Source organism: Lemur catta, chromosome 2 (genome assembly GCF_020740605.2).
Source record: "Lemur catta isolate mLemCat1 chromosome 2, mLemCat1.pri, whole genome shotgun sequence".
NCBI lineage: Eukaryota > Metazoa > Chordata > Mammalia > Primates > Lemuridae > Lemur > Lemur catta.
Window position 1 is genome coordinate 23999831 of NC_059129.1, and position 27672 is coordinate 24027502.

Here is a 27672-nt window from a genome sequence, read left to right on the forward strand (position 1 = left end):
AGCAATAAGGACATCACGCCATTTACACTCTGGCGCAGATTTTTATTGAATAAAGCATCCGAAGGATGCTGAGCAGGTAAACAGTTGGTGCTTAGCAGTGAGAGAACACGTCACCCTGGAGAAAGGCAGAGTGACACCCTGCAGACAGCGAGTTACAGCAGGACGCACGGGGCACCGTTGCAGGGGACGAACCACAGCGCCCACCCCCAGGACAACTGACACTGGAATGTAAACACGCAGCACGGGGTCATCGCCCAGGACTGGCCTGAGCCCCGCACCAGACACACCTGGCCCCACCCCCAGCAGCACCCTCCCCACCGTGGGAGGGGACCCCAGAGAACTTTCTTAGAGTCAGCGTCTGGGTGACAGACACCGTGCAGCAAAATGGGATCAGATATAAATGCACAGCTGACCCCCTGCTGACGACGAAACAGGCAGGATCCCAGGAAGGCCAATTGGTGACAAGTCCCTTCATTCCACCTCAAACTGAGCAGAGACAGGACTTGGGCTCCGACGACCTCCTAGGCAAAGTGTCCAGTGTAGGAAGCAAAGTCCCCAAACGGGGCACAATGGGATAAAAAGCAGCAAAGAAGTTGCTGGACAGGAGCCAGGGCCACTCAGCCAGGGCCTTCTTCCTCGCCTGGCCGGGCAGGGCTCTCGCCCTGGGGTGCACAGGACAGGCTGGGGGTCTGCGTCCACACCCCGCCGCCGGCCCAGGCATGGTCTTGCTCCCCAGGACGCCTGCTGCCCCTCAATGTGATCCTACATCCGAGGAGCCCCTACACCCCCCGCACATCTGAGGAAGGGGCTGTCTAGGGGCTAACGGCGACCCAGCACACAGACGCCATCTCCCAGCCCTGGGCAGCCTCTGTCCTCTTCCAGCCTCCTGGTCCGCAGCCCCGGCACACCCGGGGGAAGAAGACACCCTGCCCACTCGAGCCTTAGCTGTGAAATTAAACCCCCTTTGCAAATCCTGCTCTGAGAAACAGTCACAGCTCATGACAAAGTGGCCCTGAGCCCCAGGCCAGTGTCTCTTGGGTGGGGGGGCGGGGGTGGCAGGCCTGGGTTGCTGCCAAGGGGTGGGCTCCAGGGGGCTCCTTCCTGGGCTCTGGTGGAGGTGGGAGGGGCGGGGCCTCTGGAGGTGCAGCCCCACCCCCACCCGTGGTGCTTCTGGGGGGCGGGGACACGTGCGGGGCATCCACGGAGCTTCACATTTCTGGGCTATTTCAGCCAGTGCTTCTGAAGTAGCTGTGGCCTCGGGCCAGGTTCCCTCCTGAGCCCACCTGGGTGGCCCCCCCATGGCACACACTGCAGCACAAAGATGGCTCAGCCTTAATCCTTCAACTGGGCACCATCCGCATCCAGGAGCGCTGCGGCCTTAGCAGCAGGCGGGGCCCGGGGCCTTGTGCAGGGTGCTCGGCTCCTGCTCCCGGGATGAGCTCCGGGGGGCCCTGGTGGCATTGGCCCGGACAGAGATGTGGTCCCAGCCCCCCTGGAAGGAGAAAGCTGTGTTTCAGCGGGTGCCAGGGCTCCCAGGGGCTCTGCCTGGGGACCTTCCTTCCACCCCAACTGCCCCTGAGTCCCAGTGCGGCAGTGTGACCACAGCCCTGGCCGGGGCAGCTGCCCCAACTCACCCCGATGCCGTAGTCCCAGCCCTGCCCACTGGGCTCGTGGGGCTGCACGCCCGTGCGGTGACACACCGTCCCCCGGCTCAGACTGCGGCTGCCCTGGACTTTGTCGGCGATCACCCAGACCTGGAACATAGACCCGCTGAGGCCCGGCCCCCGCTGCAGTGGGATTGCTGGGGACCCGGGCACCCTAACACCCGCCACCCTCTGACCCCCTGACCTGGTCCAGGGGCCCCACAGACACGCTGCACACGTTGTTGGACACGTGCTCCCAGCTGGAACCCTGCGGGTAGCTGGGCGTGATCCCCTGGCGACACCACAGGTTCCCTGCGGAGAGAAGCGGGTCAGACGCAAAGGCCTCCTGCGGGGTGGCTGGGGGCCTGGCCACCCAGTCAAGGCCGCCGCCCCTGCTGTCCTCTTGCCCGGGGCCAGCACCGCCCTCCGCACGCTCTGTGCCTCCCCGAGCCTCATAATCGTCCTATCGTGCCCGGCAGGGCTGGCGTCCTGATCCTCTTTCTACTGAGGGAGAAACTGAGGACAAAGAATTTTTGAACAAATAAAAGAGAACCGGGCATCTGAAGTAAACACCCTGGATTTCAGTCTTTTTTTTTTTTTTTTTCCTATTTTTAAGACAGGGTCTTGCTCTGTCACCCAGGCTGCAGTGCAGTGGCGCAATCACAGCTCACTGCGGCCTCGAACTCCCGGCCTTGAGCGATCCTCCCACCCAACAAAGTGCTGGCATCACAGGCGTGAGCCACCTCGCCCGGCCTGGATTTCAGTCTTGATTCTACCTCTCCCGGCCTTCTCCTTATCTGCAACAACTCAGATACGCAGGGAGCTGTCGAGAGCCCTGCCTGAAGCGACATGGAGTCAGGGATGGCCTCCTGTCACAGGCCTTGCCAAGCAGCGTCACCCTGGCCTTGACGCTGTGCCATCAGCAGGTGCCCCCAGCCCCTGTGAAACTTGGGGAAGAGGCTAAGTGCCTCTCACGGTGGTTACAGGTCCGTGTCAGGGGCCTGGGGCGGTGCTGCTCCGTCCTGGGCCCAACCCCCGGTGGCCTTTGGAGCCAACCTCATGGTCACTGAGATGGGCAGGTCACACCTGCTCAGCCCTGGCACCTGGTGCTCCACAGCCCCTGGGAAACTGTGGCCCAGAAAGGCCTGGATGCTTCTGGAGAAAGGGAGGACCCCCCCCCCACCTCCTGCAGCCTGTCCAGCACGGGGGCCTCATCCCATCAGGTGCTCAGGGACCCCGCAGCTCCCAGAGGACCACGGAGGAACATCAGAACAACTCGCCATTTTCGTCCAGGGCGTACACCGACGTCTGCCCGACAGACACCTGCTTCAGCCTCTGTTTAGGAGGAGACGGGATGTGGTACCAGCAGTCGCCTGCGACGGGAGAGCTGACTCAGGCCGCACCCACGGGCCCAGACACTCACAGCCCACCAGGCCTCCTCCCCAGCTCGCAGTGGGCCGCGGTCGCAAGCACACCGGACCTGTGTCCTGCCGCCCACCCAGCACCCCGGCCTTGCCCTGGGCCCTCCGGAGGCCGTGGCGGGTTCAGACCCGTCTCACCAGCATGGACACGAGGGCGCCCAGCCTGGCACTCAGTGGAGAGCCGGCCCTGGGGGCTGCCCTGCCAACCCCGGGTCTGAACATCCAGCGAACAGCATGGCAGCACGGCCTGCCCTCCCGCACGGTCCCCAGAGTGGGCCACGCAGGGCGGAGGTACAAAGTGACCCCTGGAAGGGGTGGGCAGGCCTGGCCAGGGCTGCCCTGTCACTGGGTGGTCCCTGTGGGACGAGGACACGGCCTCTGGGGATACCCTGGCTCAGCCCCGGCGCCTGGTCCAAAGGTGACATGCAACAAATTTTTGCCAAGCTGAACTGAAAATGACAAGACCAACTAGCCAGTGCCCCCAACTCAGACATGTCACTCACTTGTCACAGCCTCCTGGGGGGTGGCACTCACCGGCCGGCCGGGAGGGGGACACAGAGCCCCGGTAGAAGGCGGAGCCGTCCCTCGCCACGGCCCACACCTGGTAGCAGGCCCCGATGGAGACGGAGGTGAAGGGCTGGTCAGTGCCCACGTGCAGCCAGGAGGAGCCCTGGGGACGGGCGAGGGGACACTGAGGCGGCCACCAAGGTCGCCAGGCCCACCCACCCCCAAGGTCTGGGTGACACAGGCCCAGCAGGTGGGCAGTGGGGCAGCCGGGGGCAGCCAAGGTCACACAGACCCAGCCCTGCCTGACTTGGCCCTGACTGTGGCCTGATGGGGGCACTTGCCGAATCCTCCGTTCACCTTCTCATCTCACACGCAGGGAAAGCAGCAGCACGCGCACCTGACTACGGCAGTGTCCCCGGGCCTGCCTGTCACCCTTCTCCAGGCCCCGAGAGAGGGTGGGCCCCTTGCACCAACCTATCCTCAGCGCCAGCTGCTCACAGGGCCCGGGGAGGCCCGAGCTGAGCCTGACCCAGAGCTGGAGCCCGGCACTCACCGCGGGGTTCAGCGCGGACACGCCCAGGCGGCACAGCACGTCCCCCTTGTCGCTGACGGCCCAGAGCGCGACGCTGGGCCCACTCCTGTCAGTGCCTGGGCTCTCCGGGATGATGGACACGTCCCTGAGGGCGATGGGAGCCACCTCCAGCCAGGGCCCACTGGTCACCAGCTTGCATTTTCTGTACAGTGGAGAGAGAGCACAGAGGGGACCCTGATGTCACCATGCTGGAGCCCTGGGCACGAGGGAGGGGGAGGAGCAGAGCAGCCTGAGACTGAGGGAGGCGGAAACTGGGGGCCAGGACCCCGAGAGGGGCCAGGATGAGTGCCCAGGGGTGGCTCCTTCCCCACCCCCGCTCCCCACCAGCCCTGTCCTCTGTCCTTACAACTGGCCAAGCCTGCCAGTGACATTTCTCTTATTTGTTCTTGAAAACAAACTCTTCTGAAACCAGAGAGCACTGGGAGCCCTCGGGCATTTCCTGGGCTGACATTTACTTAGACTCGGCTTCCTGGCTTCCGGGTCCCTCTCCCCGTCCCTCTGCCCGTCCCTCTCCCACTGCTTCCTGGGACTGAGGGCAGAGGCCAGGGACCCCGCGGGGGAGAGAGGGAGCAAGAGTGACTGTCACTGTGGCCCCGCCTCACCTGGCCCAGACCCTTCTCCTGACAAAATCCTTCATGGTTTTGTACCCATGGTAAGAGCTGCAAGAGAAAGAAGATGAGATCAAGGCCACTTCGTGGAAGTTTCTGGAAAATGACCCCACACCCATTCTTTTTCTGCCTGTTACAGGTCACACAGCCTCAGTGTAAGCCACTGACAGGCTCAGAGGAGTAGGTGTCACGGTGCATGGTCCTTGCCCTGGGGACAGTGAAGGGGCCGAGGCCGAGGGCAGGGTCTGTCCTGGAGGCCTGGCTGCAGCGAGGGATCGGCCCTGGGTGAGCCACAATCCGGGGGCTGCTTCCTCCTCCCCGGGCCCTTCTGGCTCCATCGTCTTCTGACTGGACGTGACTCATGTGGCCCGAAGGGCCTGTCCATGCTCCGTGCCTGCCGGCTCCTCACCCACCTGCCCCCGGCGTGGGGCCAGGGCTGGCCGGGACGGGGGCAGCACGATGCAGGGAGGTGCTTACGCGGGGAAGTCGCTGGCGTACTGCCAGCCCTCCTGGTCAGTGCCCCCAGGCACGCTGAAATCCACAGACCAGTCAGAAACCTGGGGAGGAGCGAGTCAGTGAGGACGGGGCCCCCAAATCCACAGCTCAGGTCAGTTCAGGTGGACACCCCCTCCCAGGGGGCGACGGGGGGCTCACCCAGGTCCACTGCAGAGATGGGGGCTTCGTGCTGGCCTTGGTGCACTCCTGCAGCCCCGTGGCGTCACTCCACATGTACCGGTCCGTGGGCAGACCCCTGGGGCAGAACGACAGGGGTGCGCTGATGAGGGAGAACCCAGAGCAGGCCTGCCCAGCCCAGGTACCTGTACCGCCCGGTGGGGACCTGAAGGAAAGTTCCGGAGCTCCAGCCCCAGGGCAAGCCGCCTCCAGACACTCTCACTGGGGGAGGGGGGTGACAGGCAAAACCAGAACTGCCCTGGGCAGGAGACCAACTGCAGTGACCCACATCACCTGAGTGCTCCATGCAGTGTGGAAGCCACCTCTCTTTCCCTTTTGCTACAGGTTGAACTGTGACCCCAAAATATGTCAAAGTCCTAATCCTACATTCAACGCCTGGGAATGCAGCCTTATTTGGAAATAGGGACTCTGCAGATAGCCATGTTAAGATGAGGTCCTCAGCCGGGCACGGTGGCTCACACCTGTAAATCCTAGCACTCTGGGAGGCCGAGGCGGGAGGATCGCTTGAGGTCAGGAGTTCGAGACCAGCCTGAGTAACAGCGAGACCCCGTCTCTACTAAAAATAGTAAGAAATTAGCTGGACAGCTAAAAATATATAGAAAAAATTAGCCGAGCATGGTGGTGTGTGCCTGTAATCCCAGCTACTCAGGAGGCTGAGGCAGGAGGATCGCTTGAGCCCAGGAGTCTGAGGTTGCTGTGAGCTAAGCTGACGCCACGGCACTCTAGCCCGGGCAACAGAGCGAGACTCTGTCTCCAAAAAAAATGATGAGGTCCTTGTGGGGGGGTGCCCTAATCCAAGATGATTGGGGTCCTCACAAGAGGAGGAAATTCAGATTCAGGCACACATGGAGGGAGGCCACAGTGAGGACCCAGAGCCTGGGACAGAGCCCTGCGGCAGGTTCTCCCTCATGGCCCTGACAAGGAACCCCCCCTGCCCACACCTGGGCCTTCCAGCCTCCAGAATCGAGAGACAATACACGTCTCACGCTCAAGCCACGCAGTCTGTGGTTCTTTGCTGTGGCTGCCACAGGACACCAGCGTGGCAGAGAGCAGCACACGGGCCGGCGGGGGCAGGTGGCAGAGGCCGGGACGTCTGGAGCCTGCAGTGGGCACTCATGGGTGAGGACCCGTGTGGCCCTTGGCCTGCCCTCTCCGACGGACACGGGAGCACCACCCCGCTCTTCGTGAGGACCGAGGAGGACGTCAGGAGGACATCGAGGTTTAAGTCACCAGATATTTAAGAAACAAAAAACCAACCCAGAAAACCTCACACTAACATCCTGTGTGGACGCTACACTCGGCTGAGGTGCAGGTTTTCAGGAGATCTTGGCAACGTGCATCAACCGCCTTAGAAATGTTGAAATCCTCTGATTTATGGGGCAGACAGAGAGACACAAATATTTACACACAAGGGAGTCCTTTACATTGTTCCGTGTGGCAGCGGAAGATCGCAAACAATCTACACGTTCAAGACTGAGCGGAGGTCAGATTGGCCGGGTCCACCGTGGGTACGGGGAGGTGAGGCCGTTGCAGCCACCATCGCAGGACTGGCCTTGTCACCCCCACGCAGACACACGCGAGCACAGGGGCTGGCTGGGAGGCAACGGGCCACGTGCTAACAGTGGTTACTATCTCTGGCTGGCGAGATTAGGGTCCTCATGGAGTCTGTTCTTCATATCATTTGGTATTTATTTTGCCAATTTCGAAAATCAGGAAGGAAATCAATTGTTATTTCTTTACACAGCCTCCAACAGTTGAAATAGGAAATAAAGAAGTTTGTGTCATTTATAATGGTATCAAAAACCATAAATATATCACCTAATAAAAGATGTCAGGACATTTACATGGAAAACTACAAAACCTCATTGGGAAGAAATTACATAAATGGAGGCGTCAAGTCTGTCCACAGAGTTAGAGACTTACTCGTGGAAGAGAACTGTTCTCCCCAAGAGACCTACAGATCCAAGACCTTCCCAACCAAGATCCCAACAGCTTTTAAGGACAATGACAACCTGCTTCTAAAACTCATCTAGAAATGCTCCAAGAAGAGCGAAAACCCCATTGAAGAGAATTTGTTCCAGCTTTGAAACCTTCCTGTGGAGGGACAGTGACTTCACCGTGTGGATTGGTTCAAGGACATCAATTCCTCGGCGGGAGAGACCAGCCCTGGAACAGGCTGCTGCCGCTTGCTGCCTGGACACTCGATTCAAGACTAAGGTGGCACTTTGTAGTGCCGGAGGGAGAGGACAGTCTTCTCGATAAATGGTGTGAGTCACCAGACATTTAAGAAACAAGCAAAAAAACAACTTGACCTCACGCTATCTACCAAATGGTCTTGGGGGGGCGGCAGCTGCCTGTTTCTGTACGGCCTGCAAGCTGAGGGTGGTTTTTACATTTTTAAATGATTGAAAATCACCAAAAGAAGGCCAATGCTTTGAGCTTAGATTCCAGTGCCCAGTAGAAAGTTTCACTGGGACACACACGTTCCCTTATGCGCTGCCTGTGGCTGCTTTCAAGTGACAACTGCAGAGGTGGGTAGTGGTGACAGAGGCCGCATGGGCCACAGAGCCTGAACTATGTGCTATCTTTATAAAGTTTGCTGACTGCTGTTCCAGAAGATGGCAGAATATGCCTGATGCCTCCGGGTGACGAGATGTTGTGAAAGGATTTCTTAAAGGCCCTAAAACTTTATGCAGAGAAGATAACTGATCCGCTGGGTCACATTTAAAAACCAAAAGTCACCGCTAAGAGAGGGAAAAGGCAGACCACAGCGCAGGAGCCGTGTCACCACCACCTGAAATATGCAAAGCACAGCGGTGGCCAAAGTGAGGGTGGCAGGTCTTGGGGACGAGGGGGTTTCAGAGAGAAGGGCTGGGAAGGGGATGGGGGCAGGGAGGTTCGCAATGTGCTGGTCTTTGACTTGGGTGGTGATGACACTGGTGGCCGATTCGTGAGGACTCAGTGACATATATGTAGAGAGATATACACCATACATACAGATATGTACACATATTTGCTTTGTGAACTTTGTATGTTATACCTCTTAATTAGTGAGTTTTTAAAATGTGCACTCCACTTAAAGATTTAAGGGGGAAGGACCCCTCAGAGAGCAGTAAGGTCCAGCCAGCTCCAGGCCACAGTGGGCGTTGCTGTCCCGTTTCCGTCAAGGCCGGGGCCTGACGCAGGCAGCACCCCGGCCAGGCACCCGCGCCGCTCACCTGCTGGTGTAGCCCGTGACGGGGTTCCAGCGCTGGTTCTCGTAGATGTAAACGCTCTTCACGTCCGACTGGGTGTAGATGTTACTGGTGCTGCTGGCCAGGCCTGCGGGGACAGGAGGCTGCTGGGACCGACTCTGGCTTTCTGACTGAAGCGCTGATTCCAGCAGAGGGCAGGTGGGAGGGTGGGTTGGAACCAGGCCGGCGGAGGGGGCGAGCAGGCAGGGCCGGCCTGACTTGGGTTTCTCTCCTCTGTGCCCTGATTATTCTGGGGTTGCGCGACCTCAATGGGAAGAATCTACTGTGCATTAAACCTCCCATCCCCGCCACTCCCAGCACCCCCGCCTCACGCTCTGCTCTCCGCCGCACCTCTTCTTCCTTGCCATCCTCCTCATTCACTAGGAAGGTGCGAGGTCTACCCAGCTCACTCCTTATTAGCAAAGGTACCTTGGACCATTAACTTTATCTCTGTGAGTCCCAATTTCCTTGCTTGTACAATGAAGACGAAATTCTTGCCTCACAAATAGGAAAGTTGGTAAGTCTGCTCAGATGCACATTCCTATGGTCTTAGTGGACCACAGTTCTACAGGGTTAGCTGCTCCCCACTGTGGGGCATGTGGGCTGCAGCTTAGAACATTCTTTTTCAGTGTTTCTGCTTTCATTTTCTAGTAGGAGACACAAGGACTCCACCTCCCAGAAGGTGGGGGACCCACCAGGGTTCAGTAAGCTCTGGCCCTGAAGGAACAACCCACCTAACCGGTGACCAGACCTGTGGACTCGGAATCAAAGGACCAGGGACTAGGGCTCCCCGACGCCCCAAAACTTCACAAACAAAGGGCTGGACAGCTGGCAGCTGCCGTTCTAGAATCCTCAAGGCCTCTGGCTCAGCAGGTGTGTCCGTGGGGACGTGTGGGAGACAAGGCCTGGTCCGGGGCTCCTGAGCCTCATGGGTCGGCCCAGGTTGGCTCAGCCTGTGTGGAGGCTGGCAGTGGTGAAGGTCACCTGTCAGCCAGCTGCTAGCCGAGTGTGAACACTGGGACAGCCGCCCGGCGCCGGCAGGGGAGCCAGGCGGGGATCCGGGCAGGGAACGCCCTCACCTTGGAAGCAGCCTCCGCCGTAGCCGCCCGTGTACACCCAGGCCGTGTGGTCGTAGCCGAGGCCCCACACCACGCCCTGGCTGTTGGCCTCCACCACCCGCAGGTGGCCTCCCATCTGCCGCCAGAACCTGCGAGGACGAGAGAGTGTGGCGGGAACCTCAGTGCCAGCTTCCCAACCTTCCGCTTGCCACGGGCCTCTGTTCTGTGGCCTCCCCCGGACACGGTATTTTCTAATGCTCGGTGTCCGAGTGGGTGGAATCCTGCCCTGTGTGGCTTCCCCTTTTGCATTGACACTACCGAGTGGCATGAGAGGGTCCCTCACGGGCAGGGGGCCTCAGAAGCCTGTCCACCAACCCCTGAGGTGACACGGATGGGTGCAAGGCCAGAAGCTGTTTCACGCCACCCCTTGGGGTCTGGGACGTGGGGACGGGCTGGCCAGTGACAGGTGCAGCCAGGCTTGAATGTCACGGCAGAAAGCAGGAGGTGACGTCTAATCATCTGCATGAGCGACAGTACGGCCAGCGGCTGCCAGGGTGTCAGCAAGAGGCTGCCCTGTGACAGCACTGCCTCCTAGGTGGGCAGAGTGCGGCTGGCGGTGGGTCAGCCCTCTGTGGCCGCGGCCCTGTCCCTGTCACCAGAGGTGGTCTGACTCACCCCCTCCCGTGGCCAGGGCTTCCTGGGCTCATGTATGTCCCCTGGTCCTGGTGTCCGCTGGTAACTGAGCCCAGGGCCCCCACAGCACTGGATGGCCTGCTGGGCAGCCCCTCTGAGCAGGCCTGGGACAGAATCGTGAGCACTGGTGTCCCCTGCTGGGCCCTCCTCCTCAGGACTCTGCTCACACTCTTTCCCCAGGGCAACCTCACTCCATCGGTGGCTTTCAGTGCCCTGACAGTGACGCCCCCCACACAGCGTCCAGCCCCGGCTGCCCACCTCCTGGTCCTCCGGGTCCCGCCTCCACCAGAGCCTGCTCCGGTCCTCCCAGCCACCAAGCTCCAAGTCCTCTCTCCTGCCTCACGCCCTGTGGACCTCAAACCCCACCATCTCTACCCAGAAAACACACCCCCAGTGGAACTTTCCCTTGGCCAGCAGCTATTCTCCCCCTCTCTGCCCCTGGGCCCCGGCCACCCCCCACGGCAGGGGCTTGGTAGGATTGTAAGCCGAGTGCCAGGTCTGTGCCCTGGGCAGGTGAAGGGACAGCCCTGTCCTGGGACCCCAGGGGCGGGGGGTGGCTGAGCCAGCTCATCCACTCTCCACGTGGCTCCTGACACTCGGCAGCTGCCCAGCCCTCAGCCCAGCCAGGCTTCCGGTTCCGCAGAGGGGTCAGGGCCAGGGAACCCGCAGCCTGTGGTCCCGTGCGGGCTGTGGTCCTCGGGGGCCTCCCTTCTGGAACCACGAGCACTGGGTGCTGGGGGACGGGGAGCCCCGGGCCCCGTCCGAGCGCGGCCTACTCACATCTGGTCGCAGGGCAGCGGGTGCTCCTGGGCCTCCAGGTCGGGGCTGGGCTCGCTCACAAAGATGTCCCCCTTGCAGGTGACAGACCAGATGGCCTGCGGGGACGGGCGGCCGTGGACCTTCCGGTTCTCACAGCAGGACAGGCTGAGCAGAGCGAGCTGCCACGGCACACTGCTGGTCACCACTGGGCAGGCCAGGCCGGGCTGCCCCGAAATGGCCGTCCCCCAACCCCCGCCCACAGGGACCACCCCCTGCTCACCCAGTCGTTCATGTCCTGCTCGGTGGCGGCAGCCAGACGCACAGGCCACCTCTGTCGCGTCCTCTCGGGGGTGTACAGGGCAAAGGAGTGCTTGCCCTCACTGAGCAAGGGCACCAGCACCGTCACGTCGTTGAGGAACACGTGGATGTACTGTTCAGAGAGTGGGCGCAGGGGCAGGGCTGTCACCTGGGGCAGAGTGGGCCTCGGGGAGGTGAGCCCCCCACTGTGGGGGACAGACAGGGACAGGTCACCGTGATTCTACAGAGTGTGGCCTGGGCCTACAGGTCTGAGTGGTGGCTACAAGGCCAAGCAGGTTCCAGCATCAAAGCCGGACTCCGTGAACAGACGCCTCCGGGAGCCACCACACCCGGCCGAGACGGCGACTGCCTGGCATGTGCCCGCTGTCGGGAGGGGTGACAGACCATCTTCCCGAGCCTGTTCTCCTCCGGAAAACCAGAGCCTGTAAGCGGCTGCTCGGCAGGGGCGGGGGGACGGCTCCGTGAGGCCGTGGGCGCCCCGGCACGACGTATCTGCCCACCACTGGCGGGGCCGGAGAGCGAGCGCTTGGTAAACTCGAGACGTGGATCCCAGACTAGGCACCCCGGCCCAGTGTCCTAGGCCCACTCCTGCACCCCCAGCCCTGTGTCCCCTCTCGTGGGAACCCTGCCCCTTGGGGACACTCCTCTGTGGGCACCCTCAGCCCCGCACCCTCTCCCCCGGCTCCTTCCCCAGTGGGGACCCCCAGTCGCACCTTCTTCTCCCCGTGGACCACGTAGTAGATGAAGAGGATGCTGTCCCGAGCGCCATCGTGCCCCGTGAACTGCTCCAGGGCCACGCGGACGTCTACCCACTTGTGGGGCTTCCAGTCGCACCACCACTGCAGGGTCCCGGTCTTCACCCACACGGACTGGGCGTGTGCCCCAGGGCAGGGGGACAGTCATGGCAGGCCCTGGCCCCACAGACCCTGGAGCCCCACTCCCAGCACCCCCAGTTCCACCTCTCACGCTAAAGACAACAGTAATGCCATTGGACACCCGATGTGTTCTGGCTGGGGAAACTGAGGCTCAGGGAGGCTCTGGGCTGGGCTCAGTGTCACAGAGTGAGTCAGCAGCAGCAAAGCTGGGACCCAAACCCTGGCCGGCCTGTGTCCAGAAGCCCAGCTCGGCCACTGGCTGGACGCTTCCGCCAAGCCTGCGCCAAGCCCCTGAACGAGGCTGGTCATGTGCTCCGGGTGGGTCTCGGAGGGCCTGGGCAGGGTCGGCCCTGGGGAGGGGCTAAGGCAGCCCTCACCCCTGTGCTGACTCGTGTCAGTAAGACGACGCCCGTCTGGGCGCAGAGCTGCCCTTAGCAGGGACAGCACGATGCAATTCCCCTCCCTTCCTGCCTCCCTCGGAGGTTGCTGCCACCTCAGGGTCCCCAGGGTCTACATCCCACATGGAATGCAGTGGGGCCTGAACAAAAGTTCCCCAAGATAAAAGAATAAGCAAAGGAACTCATTTCTTTATCTTTGAATCTGCCGTGTGGCCTGAGAGGGATGGACAGAGGGGTCGATGCACTCGTCTATTTCTTCCGCCCCACCTAAGAGCTGGTATACAGCAGGCACTCAATGAATGCCTGTTGGAAAAAAATGCATCCAGGGAGAGCAGGGCGCCCACCTGCTCCACGGCCTGCTCGTAGTGCCGGAAGTTCTCCAGCTCCCGCTTGGTCCTCTCCGTGAGCTGCTGGAGGATCTGCTTCCTCCAGGCGGCGGTCTGGGCCGGCATGATGGACAGGGACAACGTCTGCACTGAGGGGGACAGGCCTGCAGGCCGGCCAGAGCCTCAGGGCACCGTCCTGCCTGCAGCTGGGCAGGAGGCCAGGGCTTTTATTCCCCCCAAGATCAGCCTTTTCTTGCTAGAAAGCTACAATCTTTGCAAAATGCCTCGTGAGCCTCTCCCCACGCTTCAATCTGATGGGCAAGTTGCTGCCCCCTAACAATTCAGCCTAGAAAACAGTCACTGCTACCAGGACAGGGGGCGTTCAGGCAGGACAGTGGGGCTGCCCAAGCCCCCAGGCCTTCTCTTTCTCCCCACGTCCCCAGGAGCACCCTCTGGGACACCGGGCCCTGCCGATGGCCGCGGGCTCCACAGGAAGCCTTACCTGACTGGACAGCGAACCACTTGGGCACGGAGCAGGCCTCCACCGCGCAGCCGCCTCCCGACACCCAGGCCCACAGCTGGTGGTCGTCCGCCCCATAGGGCTCCTCCAAACCCAGGGGAAGGAGCCCTAAGGAGGAGACGCCGGTGGTCTCGGGGAAGCCGGCAGCTGAGTGGCTGGGCACCTTCTTGGGCTCTTTCAGGTCAATATTGGTCCAGGGCAGCTCCGCTGGGGTGGAGACCAGGCCAGGGCCGCCCTCGGTGGGGCAGGCATTCTCCATGGCACCCTCTGCAGTCCTGCCGGCCCCTGGGCCCGAGGCCAAGCTCTCCTTGAGGTTCCTGGAATTGTCCAAAGACTCCACGGGGAGAGGCTGGCCAGGCCCTGGTCTCTCAACTTCCGAGGAGGCACTGGTGTCGCTAGGCGCTGACTCGCCACTGCCCCTCACCTCATCGCCAAAGAAGCAGCCAGCACTGGGGACAAAACAGGACAGACCCGTCACTGCCTTGCAGGGGACACACACTGCTGTCAGGCAGGCCTGGCTTCAGGGTGCTCCACCTTGGCTGCCCACGCGACCTTGGGCAAGTCCTGACCTCTCTGAGCACCTGTCTCCTCCTCCGTGCAACACACATGACTGTACCTGCCTCCCAGGGAGCAGACCCTGAGCACCCCTCAGACCAATCACATCAACACATCTGTGGGTCGAGATCCAGAATTAGGATTCTTTTTTCACTGTGTTTAAATGCATGACGTAAAGATTCCTGCTTTACCCATGCCGAAGCACACAGTTTAGGGCATGCAGTAGATTCACAGTGTTATGCAACCATCACCACCTCCTAGTTCTGGAACTTTCCATCACCTCAAATGGAGACCCCCGTACCCTGAAGCAATTAATCCCCATCTTCCTCCCCGCCACCCCCGACTCCCCTGGCAACCACCGATCTGCCTCTGTCTCTGTGGACTTGCCTACTCCGGACATTTCATAGAAATGGAATCGTGGAATCCACACGTGGCCTGTTGTGTCTGGCTTCTCTCACTTGCGTGATGTGTCCAAGGATCGTCTGTACGTGGTGCGTGTCAGGGCTTCCTCCCTCTTTGTGGCTGAGTGATGTTCCATTGCACCATTAGACCACATTTCGTTCATCCACTGATGGACATTTGGGTTGTGTCCACTCTGGGCTGTGATTAGTGTTGCCGTAAACATCTATGTGTAAGTTTTTACTTGAACACCTGTTTTCAATTCTTTTGGGCACATGCCTAGGAGTGGCTTTGCTGGGTCACGCGGTAACTCTATGTTTAACTTCTTGGGGAGCTGCCAGACTGCTCTCCACGGGGGCCGCACCATTTTACATCCCCCCAGCAGCGCACAGCGTTCCAGTTTCTACAGATCCTCACCAGTGCTTGTCGTTGTCTTTCTCACTGAGGATGGCTGTCCTGGTGGGTGTGACGTGGTATTGATTAAGGTTTTCATTTGCATTTCCCTAGTGACTAACGATCTTAGCATTTTTTCACATTGACTATTTGTGTATCTTCTTTGGAGAAATGTCTATTCAAGTTCTTCGTTCTTTTTTAATTGGGTGGTTTGTCTTGTTGTGTTGTAAAACTTCTTTATATATTCTAGATACTAGACCCTTAGCAGACATAGGATGTGCAAATATTTTCCCCCATTCTGTCTTTTCACTCTCTTGATGGTGTTCTTTGATTCAGAAAAGTTTTTAATTTTGACGGAATCCAATTTATCTATATTTCCTTTTGTTGCCTGTGCTTTTGGGGTCATATCCAAGAACCACTGCCAAACCTGAGGTCATGAAGATTTGGCGTCACTAGTTTTTGAAGCTTCTCAGCTGATTCCAATGTGCTGTCCAGGTTAAGAACTAGCAGCTGAGGAGACTAAAGCCTCAGGTGAAACGTGAGCAAAGCCCTTCCCGGCTCCCCCCGGCCCTCTGGGCTGACGAGGCAGCAGCGTGACGACCACCAAGCTGGGGGAGCGAAGAGGTGTGGACCAGGGGCTGGGGAGGGTCCGAGGTGCAGAGCCAGGGCCCCACGTGCTGTCTCAGTCAATGCCCGTGACTGTGGGCACTTCTGCTGTAGCGCTGAGGTGTCCCCAGCTCGGACACCAAGTCACTCATCTGGGCTCTCATGGCTGGTGGGCAGAGCTGGGACTCACCCACACTCTTTAGACCCGTGGGTCCCAAGGTGAGGTCCCCAGGACTGCAGCAGTGGCAGCATGACCCGGGACTTTATGGGAAACAAAAAATCTCAAACAGAAACTCTGGGCTGGGGCTTGAAACTTCATGTCTGAAGGAGTCTTCCAGGCGACTCTGGCGCACACCAAGTCTGAGACCACTGCTCCAGACAAGAGACCCTCCATCGTGCCCTGGCTTCCCTTTCAGAGAGGCCTTAGCGTCCACCCCACAAACAAGCCGTTTCTCTCCCAGATCTTCTGAACCAACGGACCAGCCCTGCTCAGGTGGGTCCTGGCTCCTTCGGGACACCCCAGCCTCAGCCTGCCCCCAGGTGCGGCCCAGGGTGTCCAATGATGCCTCCGTGTGGCTGCCCCAGCTGCCCCCAGGCCCCCCTCTCTGGAGCCGAGGTGTCTGAGCGGCACACCAGGCACAAATCTGAGAGCAGGAGGCTGCAGCCCTTAGTGGTTCTTGTGGGCCAGAGACCGATTTTCTCCTGCCTGGGACAAGACCCATCACCCTGCCAAGGCCAGGTGGCAGCCTCCTCAGGACACTGCCCTCCAAGGCCACAGAAAGCCCATCCCTAGCCCGACTCCTCCACACCCTGCCACCCAGGATCACCTTAGGAGACTCGACGAGCTGCCGGAGTGTGACCGGTCACACTCTCGGGCTGCGATGATGGCCTTCCATGTCTTTCCGCTGAGCTCGCTGGGGGTGACACCCTGCCGGAAGTACATGGCTCGGTCCTCGCAGCCAATGCCCCAGACCTGGAACAGAGAGGGTGCTGCTCGGAGGAGGCTGGTGCAGGCCTAGGGGCTACTCCCGCTTGCTGGGAGTGCGGGGGTGGGACGGGGGCCAGAGGATTGTGCCACAGAGCTACAGGACACATCTGCAGACACAGGCAGGAGCTGCCACGTGTGGGGGGTGCGTGTATGAGTTTTTGTGAGGGCTGGCAGGTCCGTGGGGGGCTGTGCAGAAGTGGAGGGCACACCAGCAAGCTCAGGAGAAGCAGGGACCCGGTCTTGGCTCCCTGACCCAGGCAGACCCAGGGCTTTGGGGTGACAAGATGCAGAGGTGGTGGTGTGGCTGGTGGACCCGGTGCCGGACATGAGGTCCTCCCATGTCTCTGTCTTCCACGTGGCCTCTGTTGGGAAGCTGATCCCCAAGTGAACCCAAAGACAGTCCTGCTCTTTTTAAAGATGCAAAATAACCTCGTCGATCCTGAGCTCACTCTCCGGGGGAAGCGTGGCTGGGCTGGTGTCCTACCCTCTGCCCTTGGGTGCTGGGGAAGGAAGGTTTGCTCAGGGGCCAAGGTGGCCTTGCTGGGTGGGCTGTGGCATCTCTATCACTTGGCCAAGGAAGGCTGAGCCAGTCACTGCCTCAGGCTCAGCCCCCCGGGCACCAGCAGGCACCTGTCCTGCACCAGCCACTGTGGGCTGTGTCTCCAGGGTGGGTGGCAGGCGTACGTGGCGGCCGAGGGAAGCCCGGCACCCTGGAAGGGGCTTCCAGTGCAGTGTGACAGGGTGCGGGTGTCGCCTTCACGGCAAGGGCTACACCCTCTGAGTCTTACAGCTGCCCAGATCTCACCATGTATGAGCAGGAGGCCCCGCTGTAAAACCGGGCAGGCAGTGCTTAAACGAGCGGCACCCACAGAGCCAAGGGCAGGGGACCAGCTTCGTCCTTCACTTGGTGGCCAACCCACCTGAGTCAGCCCAGATGTTTCGCAATGAAACCTTCCAGTCTCCAAGACACTTCCCGCTGATCCGTACTCATTGCTCTGCGGGTCCTTGGGGACTGACCCAGGGGAAAGCAGGGGCTCCGGGACTGTGGCAGATCCAGCCACCGAAGCTGAAAGTGTGCGGAGGTGCTGGGACCCCCGCTGTGCCACCAGCACCAGCCCCCCTCAGTGGGAAGGGACAGTGGGACACGTGGAGGCTCCCCGCCACCCCCCGCACCGTTTCCGAGCTGCGACCCCAGCGCACACCTGGTCGTTGAGGCCCACGTTCACCATCGTCATTTCTCCCACCATCTCGATCCAGCTGGTGCCGCAGGGGTTGTGAGAGTTGACACCTCTTCGGAACCACACCTGGGAAAGTCAGAAATAAACATGCCTCCCTGGAGGGCCACTGAAACAGAAGGGATTGTTTTAAGGCTCAGGAAAAAGAAATGAATAATTTGATCCCTCAGTGCCTGCTACAAATGAGCAGGCCACATGTTTACATGTTTAGAGAGGACGCTTCTGAGCACGTCCCTCTTCCCACACCCTGGCCGCATCCCCTTCTGCACTTGGCACCATCCCCACCCCACCCCGAGGGCTGGGGGGTCACCCGGCCTCAGCCACACCTGTCCTGGCAACTTCCCACCGGTTCTCTGGCCTAAAGCTTAGAAAAGGCCACTTTATTGAACCAAGTTTGCCTCTGTGGAAGACACCGGCCTTAATGATATTATCTAGGAAAACTATTTCTTTAAACTCATTATTGGAATAAATAACCTATTTGGGGTCTATTCTTAGTGCTTCATAAACAGTCTCAGTAAAGCTAACTTTGTTCACACCAACTTGTAAAAATACACACAATTCAACTGTATTTCCCCCAGGCCTACCTGTGGCTTCACGAGTCACCTGCATGGGTCTGACCCCCCACCCCAGCTTCAATGCGCTCCCTCAGGGCTCGGGAACCCCCCCTTGACGTGTGGCTAGAGAGAAATCACATGAATCTGAAATTGGCTTATGTTACCGGACCAGCCTCTGATAAAACACAAATGACAAGCACTGAGTAGGAGAACGGGGTGGTGTTCAGTTAACTAGGGTGTCAGTAAATTAGCTTCTGATGACTTGAAACGTTGTGGCCTATTAAGTGATAAATGCAGAGTCTGCACCTTGGTACGGGGTGTGGGTGAGGGAAGATTTCACGGCGCCAGACATCCTGGAGATGGGCAACGATTTTAGCGACATAAAAGCACGTGGTGCTTGGCTGAGGCCGGATTTGTCGAAAAGGGTTCAGATCACACTCATATGAACAAAAAAACACAGCCTTTGACAGATCCAGCCCCAGCGTCCCTGTCTTACCTTCCGGTCCTTGGTGACAGCCCAGACCACGCCGACTCCCACGGAGACGTGCATGATCCCGTTTTCAGACCCCGGAGCCTCAACTATGGACCAGCAGCTTCCTAGCAGCCCAGAGAACCCAGGCGGCCTCCATCAGCCCAGATGCGGGGCAGCGAGCACCCCTTTCCCCGGTGCGGGGCAAGGGCCGGCCCTGGGCTGCCCACCTGTGGGGCTGTTCCTGCTGATTCCTTCCCGGACCAGGGCCTGCCCCTCCCACAGGGTGGCCCACAGGAGGTCGTGGGGCCCACAGCTGATCTGGACCACCTCCCCAGGGGTGTCCACCAGGGACCAGGATGAGCCTTCGGGGTTGGAGTGGCTGACGTCCTCTCTGTACCACACCTGCGAGGCGAGAAGAGGGCATGGCACTTGCGTCACATGTCCACACCGGGGCTAGGGGCTGGAGTACCCAGCCTGGCCGGGTCTGGTTCCCAATCCCCACTGCCTTCAGAGTTAGAGGACGCTCCCACTCCGGCAAAGAAATGCAAACCCTGGACCTCAGCGTCGGAGGATAGACTTGTTAAACCTGACGCCACAGGAGCAGGTCCCCATGCTGCTCCCGGCCAGCCCGTGCGTCCTGCGCCCCCTCATGGTGATGTGCTCTCAGGACACCGTCTCTGGGGGAAGCCGGCCAGGTGGCTAAATGGCAAAACCCCCAAACCCCGCTCGCACAAATGACTAAAACATCTAGTTCTTTTTCTCCTTAAGTGAGTAGTTAAGATCCAGCAACTCACTCATCTCATCCAAACTGGCTCATTTTATCTGGGGGAGGCTGCACATCACTTGGGGTCCAGGAAGGGCTGGTGACCCCCTTCAGAGAGCTGTCCTCACACTGGGGAACCCTGATCTTCAATCCTGCCACCGGTCCCCCAAAACTAGCCCCACAGGGCCAGGCCTGGGAAGCTGTCCGCCTGCTGCCGGGTGGTGTCAGGGCCCATCTGTCTCCCTGGCTACTATGGGAGCCTATGGTCCTGGTCCGACCTCTCATGGACCCCAGGTGGGGCACAGGGCAGCATGTTGCACCGCTGACACTCGGGGACACAGACACTGTTCCGTGGCCCCTGTTCTCCCCTCTCTTCGGGTCCAGGTGGGCAGGCCCCTCCATGGGGGCTCCATGCCGGGCCAGTTCCCTACTCTGTCCGACCCCCTCCCCCCACCCTTCAGCACGGCTCGGAGGAAGCAACTGTGGTTAACCGAAGCCCGGGCCACAGGGGACCCGCAGGTGAGCCTGCTAAAAACCCCTGCCGTGACTGTTCCAAAGCTGACTGGAGAGTTGTGGTCAACCTGCGGTAAGAGCGACTGAATAATCACAAAGCGCAACTTAAAACCGTGACTGGAGTGCTGGTCACCTGCGCTCAGGGCCGTCTGCGCCGCTGCTGCCGTCGGGGTTGGCCTTACTCCTGTGCTTATGTCACACATTCCCTGAGAAAAGGATCTGCTCTCTCTAGACACCCCCAGAGCCACATCCGGCCGCCGCACTCCTGGAGACGGCGTGGGAGGCGCCGCAGGAGCCGGCAGGGCGCTCGGCAGCTGTCCGAGGCGGTAACATTGATGGCGCCTGAGCCCAGGGTGGGCTCTGACCAGTATGCTGGGGGCTCAGAGGAGGGGCAGGCTAGGACCAGGCGTGTGGGGGGGACAGAGGCTTCTGGGAAGTGCAAGACCCAGGGTCCACAGAGCAGATCCCTAGGAGTAGGGTGTGGCAGTCCTGTCACCTGCCTCCTGAGCAGAGGCGAGGAGAATGTCTCAAAGGCACCTCTCACCCCTCCTGCATCCCTGGGAGGCCACCCGGGCCAGCTTCTCTCCTCCCCGCCGCCGCCACTGTGGCCGGCTCCCACGACCACCTCTCATCCTGGGCACGGGTCTGGCCTTACCTTTCCCTGCACAGACACGGCCCACACTGACAGGCGGCCCGAGGGCTCCTCCGTGATCTCCCACCCCCCCACGGAGAGGTCATTGAAGGGGTCAGGCAGTTGCTTGGGGTCATCCTTCGAGGGGATCTGAAACAAAGGGGCAGGAGGCAGGGGCAGTCAGTACCTGGACAGGACCCCTCCCTGCCCGCCGCCCCTCTGACCTCCCACCCCCAGCTCGGTCCCAGCTGCCTGACTTCACAGAGAAGGCAGCACCAGGACTGCGGCTTCTTGGCCCTGGGTCCCCTCTGCCCTGTTCTGTCAGCCGCTAGGCCTGGGCCACTGTCCCCGAGTGGTCACTGCTGGTCCTGAGTGGAAGGTAGACGCACCACAGGATCTCAGCTCTGGGCTTCCCAGTGACCTGACCGCTGTGACTCTGTTCCCCGCCGTAGAACAGGGCTGATGATGCCGCTGGCCGGCACCCTGCTGTCCCAGTCCCAGGACAGCCAGGCTGGGCTGGCAGCCCCACCTCACGGCCATGGGGTGTCCAGCGAGGTCTGGTGAGCGCCTACGGCCTGCTCTCACTCGGCCTGGGCCCCTCCTAAGTGGGGAGGTTCTCCAGGGTCATGAGAACACTAGAGCCAGAGGTGCTCCCTTGGTTGGGGAGGGGAGGACGAAGTGCCAGAGGGAGGCTCAGCCTGGGACAGAGCAGCTCGGAGACCTCAGTCAGAACATGTTCTCTGTCATCCTGGGCCAGTCTGGCTGGGTTCCTGTGTGGCCGTCTCCTGGATGAAGGGACGCGCAGCGCCATGGTATTCCAGGGATAGGAAACAGCTCAGAGACCAGGTCCCGGGGTGGGGACGAGGCTTCATGTGACCCTCCTACCAGGCCCTGCTGGCCCCAGTCCCCCATCTGCCTTGGCCCTGTCCTGCCCCTAAGCCACACTCAGGAACTGAGACCTTGGCCCAGGTGTCCCGGGACTTGTATCTCCTGTACCGGATCCACTTCCGCCGCCGCACGCAAGAATTCCACTTCTTGTCTCGTGTGTAGGTGGCAGGAAAGTCGATGGCATATGTCCACCCCTGAAACACCAAGGTAGGGGCACTGTGAGCCTCCAGGGGGAAGGAATTTGAAAAGCTAGGGAAGGTGGGGAGGAAGGAGAGGAAGAGGAGGGAGTGAGCCAGCACGAAAATCCCAATCCCCATTCCGTACACAGCAAGCAGAGGTCAGACACCATGGGGTGTTAGGGACAGCAGCACGGGGGGCCAGGTGAGCCCAAGGCACCCCCCAACCCAGGGCAGCCACGATGGGCACTGAGTCCACCTACCCCTTTCTCCGTGGGCTCCCCTCCAAAGTTCTCATCCACGTACCAGTCGGACTCCCACTCCCAGTGCGGTGAAGGCAGCGCCACCCCATCCAGCGGCCGGTGCTGGAGCCCACTCACATCGCTCCACGGCCACCGGTCGCTCAGCAGGAGCTTCTCACAGAAGCCGCCCATGGGGTTCCAGCGCTGAGGGCCGGGGACACAGAGACGGCCTTGGACCCAAGCCTTCCAGAACAGTCCCAGGCAGGCAGGGCCTCTCCGGGGCCAGCAGACCCTGCCCAGCAGGTCCCTCCTGCTGGTCTCCAGAATGGGAGGTGAGCAGAGGGCTGCTCCGGGCCGAGGGATCAGGGACCCCGTGCTGCTTCATCATGGCAAGCACATCGGCACAGCTGCAATGGGCAGAGGACCCACCCACCAGCCACGGTGCTCCCGGGGGCCAGGCAGGGAGGACGACCTCATCCTAGGCTCCTGGACATCACCCGCAGCCCGCTCCAGCCCCACAGACCCTGGACGCTACACAACTCGGAATTAAGTATGAGGAAGGGGATGCGTGTGGGAACTGGCGGGGAGCCTGCAGCCTCTGATTCTCTTCTGCGGTTCATCACGTTAACCAGTAACCCAGCGAACCCGCCAACCCAGCAACTGACTCCAAATGCGCAAGGCTACCTGATTCTCATAGGCCTCCTCTCGGCGGCGGATGGGGACATCGCTGGCGCACACGTACACGTAGACCTGGTTGTCGCAGGCGATGCCCCAGCAGCATTGCGTGGCTGCGCTGACCCGCTTGAACTCCAGCTGGCCGTCCTTGCACAGCTCCCAGTACTGGCCGGCCGTGGAGAGCGTGTGCACTCTCCCAAACAGGTCCACCGCCCACAGCACCGAGTTGGGCATGGCGGCGGTGGCTGGAGGAACACTGGTGGCAGGAAGGGGAGAGTCAGTGTCTCGGCTCCCGGCCCAGGGGGCATCAGGGCCAGGTGGGTGTGACTGTCTCATGCCATGGATGGCAAAAGGAGGTCCAAGGAGGGGGGTGAGTGGTCACCCCACAAATTAGAAGCAGACCTGGTTTCCAGTGTAGATTCCTTTTTCTTTCTTTGCCTTTCCTTCCCTCTATTTTTTTGTTTTGTTTTGAGACAGAGTCTCACTCTGTTGCCTAGAGTGCAGTGGCGTCATCGTAGCTCACTACAACCGCAAGCTCCTGGGCTCAAGCGATCCTCCTGCCTCAGCCTCCCGAGTAGCTGGGACTACAGGCATGCGCCACCACACTTGGCTAATTTTTCTATTTTTGGTAGAGATGGGGTCTCACTCTTGTTCAGGCTGGTCTCAAACTCCTGACCTGAAGTGATCCTCCCAGAGTGCTAGGATTACAGGCGTAAGCCACTGCGCGTGGCCTTCCTTCCCTCTAATTATGGGTATTTTTAAAAACATACAGAAAAGTACAGGGGAAAAAAGGTAACATCTAAGTACCTACCTCCCCAAATTTAATGAATATTATCATTCTGTTATATTTCTTTTAGATCTTTCCTTTCAAAAGAATAAATGAAAGCTTATGGATTTAGTTGAGTCTCAAAACATACAACTGTCCTGCTGCTGCCCCAGGGAGGGCAGGTCTCTCCCCCTACGCGGGCCCCTCCCTGCCGATGGCATCCACATGGGCCGGGCATCCCAGCCAGAGCCTTTCTGAGTCCTGCAGGAGCCACGTGACCATGCAAATTCAAGGACGTAAGGGTGCTCTCTTGATCCTACCTGAGTGACTGCCTCCTTCTCTCCCCCATCTCTCTCCTGCCATTCTCCACTCCTTTCCTTTTCTCTCCTCTTCTTTGTGCTTTGTAGGGGGTGCCCCAGGCTGCTGCTAAGCTCTGCCACTGACCACCCCCCACCCTCAGGCCTGACACTACTGGGGCTCCCTGGGGTGTCATTTCTGGAGCCCTGGATTCTGGTAGGAACAAGCTCCCTGTTAGGTCTGGAGCTGAGAGAGAGAGACACACACGGAGCCTCATGTGTAGCAAAATGCTGTTTATTTTGAGCCTCTAGGTGCAGATGGATGGAGGCCGAAAAAAGCGTCCACGACAGAAAAGGGGACGAACGAGCCTTGGGTTTTATAGAGGGTTTCTCTGGGGGGAGTAAGTAAGTGGGCCAGAACAGCTGCTTGTAATAAATTCTTTTTCAAACAACCAGCTCCTAGGACCCCTGCCCCAGTCACATCCATCCTTCAGCTCTGGAGTCCTCTTTATCAGGAGAGCTAGGGAGGGACAGACTTCATTCCTATGGGGGGGGGGGTGGAATGCTGGCTGCAGCTGTCTGTTAGATTTACAACATCTGGGGACTCTCCAGTCTCCTGAGGCCATTGTTTTACAAGCCTAAGTTTTGCATTAACCGCATTTTGCACTATACATACTTTTTGGGTTCCTACCTGGAACAAATCCAACCCTCCCTACCATGGCAGGGCCACATGGCCAGACACAAGGCAGACAAACACAGAGCAGCCAGAGGAGGACAACAGGGGAATCACAATGACAAGCTCTGCCTGACAGGGCGGCTCCCACATCCAACCCTGGAACACTGCCCTGGGGCCAGAAGAGAGGAAAGAACCTACGGATGAGGGTGTGGCCAGTCTTGTCTGAAAACAGGAGCTACCAGGAGACAGTTTATTTAGGTGCCAGGAGGCTGGGGCCAGAGGCACGTGGGCGCTTCAGAAGGCAACTGTAAGGACAGCAGGGGATGGAACGCAGCTGAAGATAGGAGCATCTGCCATGGGCAAAATCGGCTCTTTGGGAACAAAGTGTATCTTGCAAACACCAAGAAGACAGAATGCAGGTTGAGAAGGAAGCGATGGAGGAGATAAGGAACAGGAAGACAAAGGGAAACAGAGCTGAGCTCTGGGAAACACCTACAACAGGAAGCGGAGAGAAACAATAGGAAGTTGACTCTCAGTTCCTAAAAAAAAAAAAAAAACAATAGGAGGGAAACCGACCAGCAGAATGGAGCAAGCCAGTGAGGAAAGAGCTCCTGGCAGAAAAGGTGACCTTCTTAACCTCAGGAGCACCAGCACCCATCAAACAAACAGGAAAAACAGAACACGAGTCTTCTGGAGCCATTTGACAACCAGCATCTGCATCCAGATGCCTGAGTTGGGACCCCTGGTAACTCCCAGCTACCCCTTATTCCTCCCTGGTCAGGGTCCCTCTGGCACCTTCACAGTGGCTAAGAGTGCCCAAGCTGCTTGGACCCAGACTGCCAGTATTCAGGTCCTGGCTCCATCACTTTCTAGTGCCACCAAAAGCTAACCTCTCTGTGCCTTGATTTCCTACTTTATAAAAGGCAGAAAGGAATAGTGACATACTTACCTAGGTGTTGTGAGAATTAAATGAGATAATATAGGCACAGAGCTTTTAATGAACAGTGTTCAGTAGCCAGCAAGAACTCAATGAATGTTATTGATGTCACCTGGCATTTTCACTTGGCATTATTTACTTTTTACTTGGCATTTGCTGCCACAAACTGCCATTTATCTGCCATCTCTGAAGAAATCCCCGAAACTCAAGTCTCTTTCTGGTTAGCCTTTCCTCACAACAGTGCTCTGCAAACAGTAGGTGTTGACACAGCATTTAAGGATAATCACCACCGTGTACCTTCAACATACTGCCAACTCTCTAAGACAGAAATAATGCTCCAGGAAAGCAAAATGTCATGAATTACTTTTAAAGTAAGGTCATAATTGGTGGATAGACAAGTGATAAAGCAAGTATAGTGAAATGTCAGCAGTGGAAGCTAGGTGGTGGATATGGGAATGTTCACCATACAATTCTTTCAACTTGGCTGCATGCTTGAAAATCTTCAATAAAATGTTGGTGGAAAAGTAAGATTTTTTTTTAAAATGTAGGTTTCTGTGGTGTCATTTTAATATAAGTTAGTCTTCAAAGATAGCTCATAATTCACCGTATAAGTAGCCAGTTTAGTTAGGCTCAGTCTGCAGGTTGAGCTCAAAGACTGGAGACTTTGACTTGTACTTAATACACTTTGCTTCAGATAAATGACTAAGCAGTAATTTCCCTAGAGACATAATTGAACCTTCTGGGCAGTTAATGGAAGAAGACTCTGCTGCAAAGAAAGTATGCGTTGGGGACTGTGTTTACAAACTCCCTTAAGAGTGGAGACCCAGGCACCAGTCACTTCCCAGCTAAAGGTGACACAAGGTAAACATCCTTGGTGAGACACACCCTTCTGCCTCTGCCAGGATGCTGCCCCACATCCTCATGTGCCACTTCCTGGCAGTGAACTGATCAGGCAACCTGTCCAGGCTCACTGGGTCAGAGGACTCTTGAAAGGAGGGTTGGAACACAAAATCCCATGATTCTGGCATCCTGGGACTTCTTTGTGTTATAGGGGTGAAAGGATGGGGGGGTCATCTTCCAAATAAGTAACCTTTCATTTACCAGCAATATCGACAGAGTGAATTTGAATTGATCCTTCAGTCATTCTACTAAGAAGACCTGCTCACCACCCTCAAAGCCATCTACCGTTCTGCAGCAGTTTATTCATAGATCCTTTCAGAGACCAAAAAGTGCCCAAGGGAAGCGGGGCACAGATGTGGTAGGAGGGACATAGTACCAAGGAAGCTCCCCAAGCATTTGCTTCCTCTGAGTTAGGCATTAGGAGTTCTTCCTAAAGGTTTCTTATCACACTGTCACCCACCCGGTGTGCAAGCAGAGAGAGCACTGCCTACTAAGGCAGCTTGCTGGCTTCCAAATGCAGGGTCTGTTCAAAAGCGACATCAGAGTTCAAAGAAGTGGGTGAAGCAGTAGAACTTGCATGGTAATTGAGTCCTTCCTGAAGAACAGGGTCTGCCCAGCCCCACTGGGCAGGAAGTGTCCTGAGTCAGCCTGGCTTTCGTCCCAGTTCTGTGCACTTGGGTGACAGGTGGACCTTCTGCACTGCCACCAGTAGCATATGTTGGAGCCGGAGCACTGGGCCCTGACCATCTGCCCACACTAATCCCAAGACAAGAAGATTTGCTCCCACCAATGCCCAGGAAGAGGGCTAAGCAGGCCCCTTGCAGCTCGATTCTCTAAAGCAACCAAGCTCCAGTGATTATCAAATCACTCCAGTCCAAAGGCTGTCGTGGGGGCATCCCCTGAACCCGGCCACTAAGCCGGCCTGTGGGCGTACCAGGGCGGGAAGGGGGCGGCGCCCTCCAGGTGCGCAGGCAAGAGGACAAGTATAGTCCCTCCCTGCGAGTCTCCAGGTGAACGCAGTGAGGATTACGGGTAAGAGGCGCCGCTGCCCTCCGCCGCCGCAACCTTTCCCACTGCCCTGCCCGCCCGGCAGAGGGGGAGCCGCATTGCACTCACCTGGGCCGGCGCCCGGCGGGGCGGAGTCGCGGTGCCTGCTCCCTGTCGGCCGGGCGAGCAGGCCGGCCCTCCCCCGGCCCTGGGCGAGCGGGCAGGCCGGAAGCGGCAGGCAGGCCGGCGCCCATTGGCCGACCTGGCCGTGACGCAATGGGCCGGGGCGTGCGATTGGCTGCGGCGCGGCGAGTCAGCGCGGCTTCGGGGTCGCGGCTGGGGGGGGCGCACGCCCACATCCGGGGTCGCGCCGGGT

At 59.0% G+C, this 27672-nt stretch overlaps 1 protein-coding gene across 4 annotated transcripts; it reads right to left on the reverse strand.

Annotated features, from left to right (window-relative positions):
- Positions 1-21: 21 nt before the first annotated feature.
- On the reverse strand, positions 22-27535 carry TECPR1 (tectonin beta-propeller repeat containing 1). Of its 4 annotated transcripts, none has more exons than XM_045541321.1 (25): positions 27426-27535; positions 22744-22990; positions 22081-22263; positions 21713-21835; positions 20778-20903; positions 19074-19248; positions 18871-18971; positions 17788-17889; positions 16425-16570; positions 13627-14093; positions 13143-13288; positions 12239-12394; positions 11488-11637; positions 11229-11323; positions 9777-9904; positions 8683-8785; positions 5426-5522; positions 5249-5328; positions 4766-4822; positions 4125-4305; positions 3599-3734; positions 2924-3016; positions 1849-1955; positions 1635-1754; positions 22-1492 (listed from the first exon to the last, which is right to left on the reverse strand). In XM_045541321.1, the coding sequence occupies exons 2-25, from the start codon at positions 22966-22968 to the stop codon at positions 1379-1381; spliced, it is 3411 nt and encodes a 1136-aa protein (XP_045397277.1). In that variant the 5' UTR covers positions 22969-22990; positions 27426-27535; the 3' UTR covers positions 22-1378. The 4 variants fall into 4 exon arrangements, with proteins under 4 accessions (XP_045397277.1, XP_045397278.1, XP_045397276.1 ...); XM_045541322.1 differs by having other exon boundaries at positions 2924-2978; positions 3666-3734; positions 11229-11386; XM_045541320.1 differs by having other exon boundaries at positions 2924-2978; positions 11229-11386.
- Positions 27536-27672: the final 137 nt, after the last annotated feature.

Coding starts and splice junctions, on each gene's coding strand:
- TECPR1 (XM_045541320.1), bottom strand. CDS start 22,968: ATGCCCAACTCGGTGCTGTGGGCGGTGGACCTGTTTGGGAGAGTGCAC. Junction 22,264..22,743: donor AGGAGGCCTATGAGAATCAG/GTAGCCTTGCGC, acceptor CCCGGCCCTCAG/CGCTGGAACCCCATGGGCGG. Junction 16,571..17,787: donor ACGTGGGCCTCAACGACCAG/GTGTGCGCTGGG, acceptor TCTCTGTTCCAG/GTCTGGGGCATTGGCTGCGA.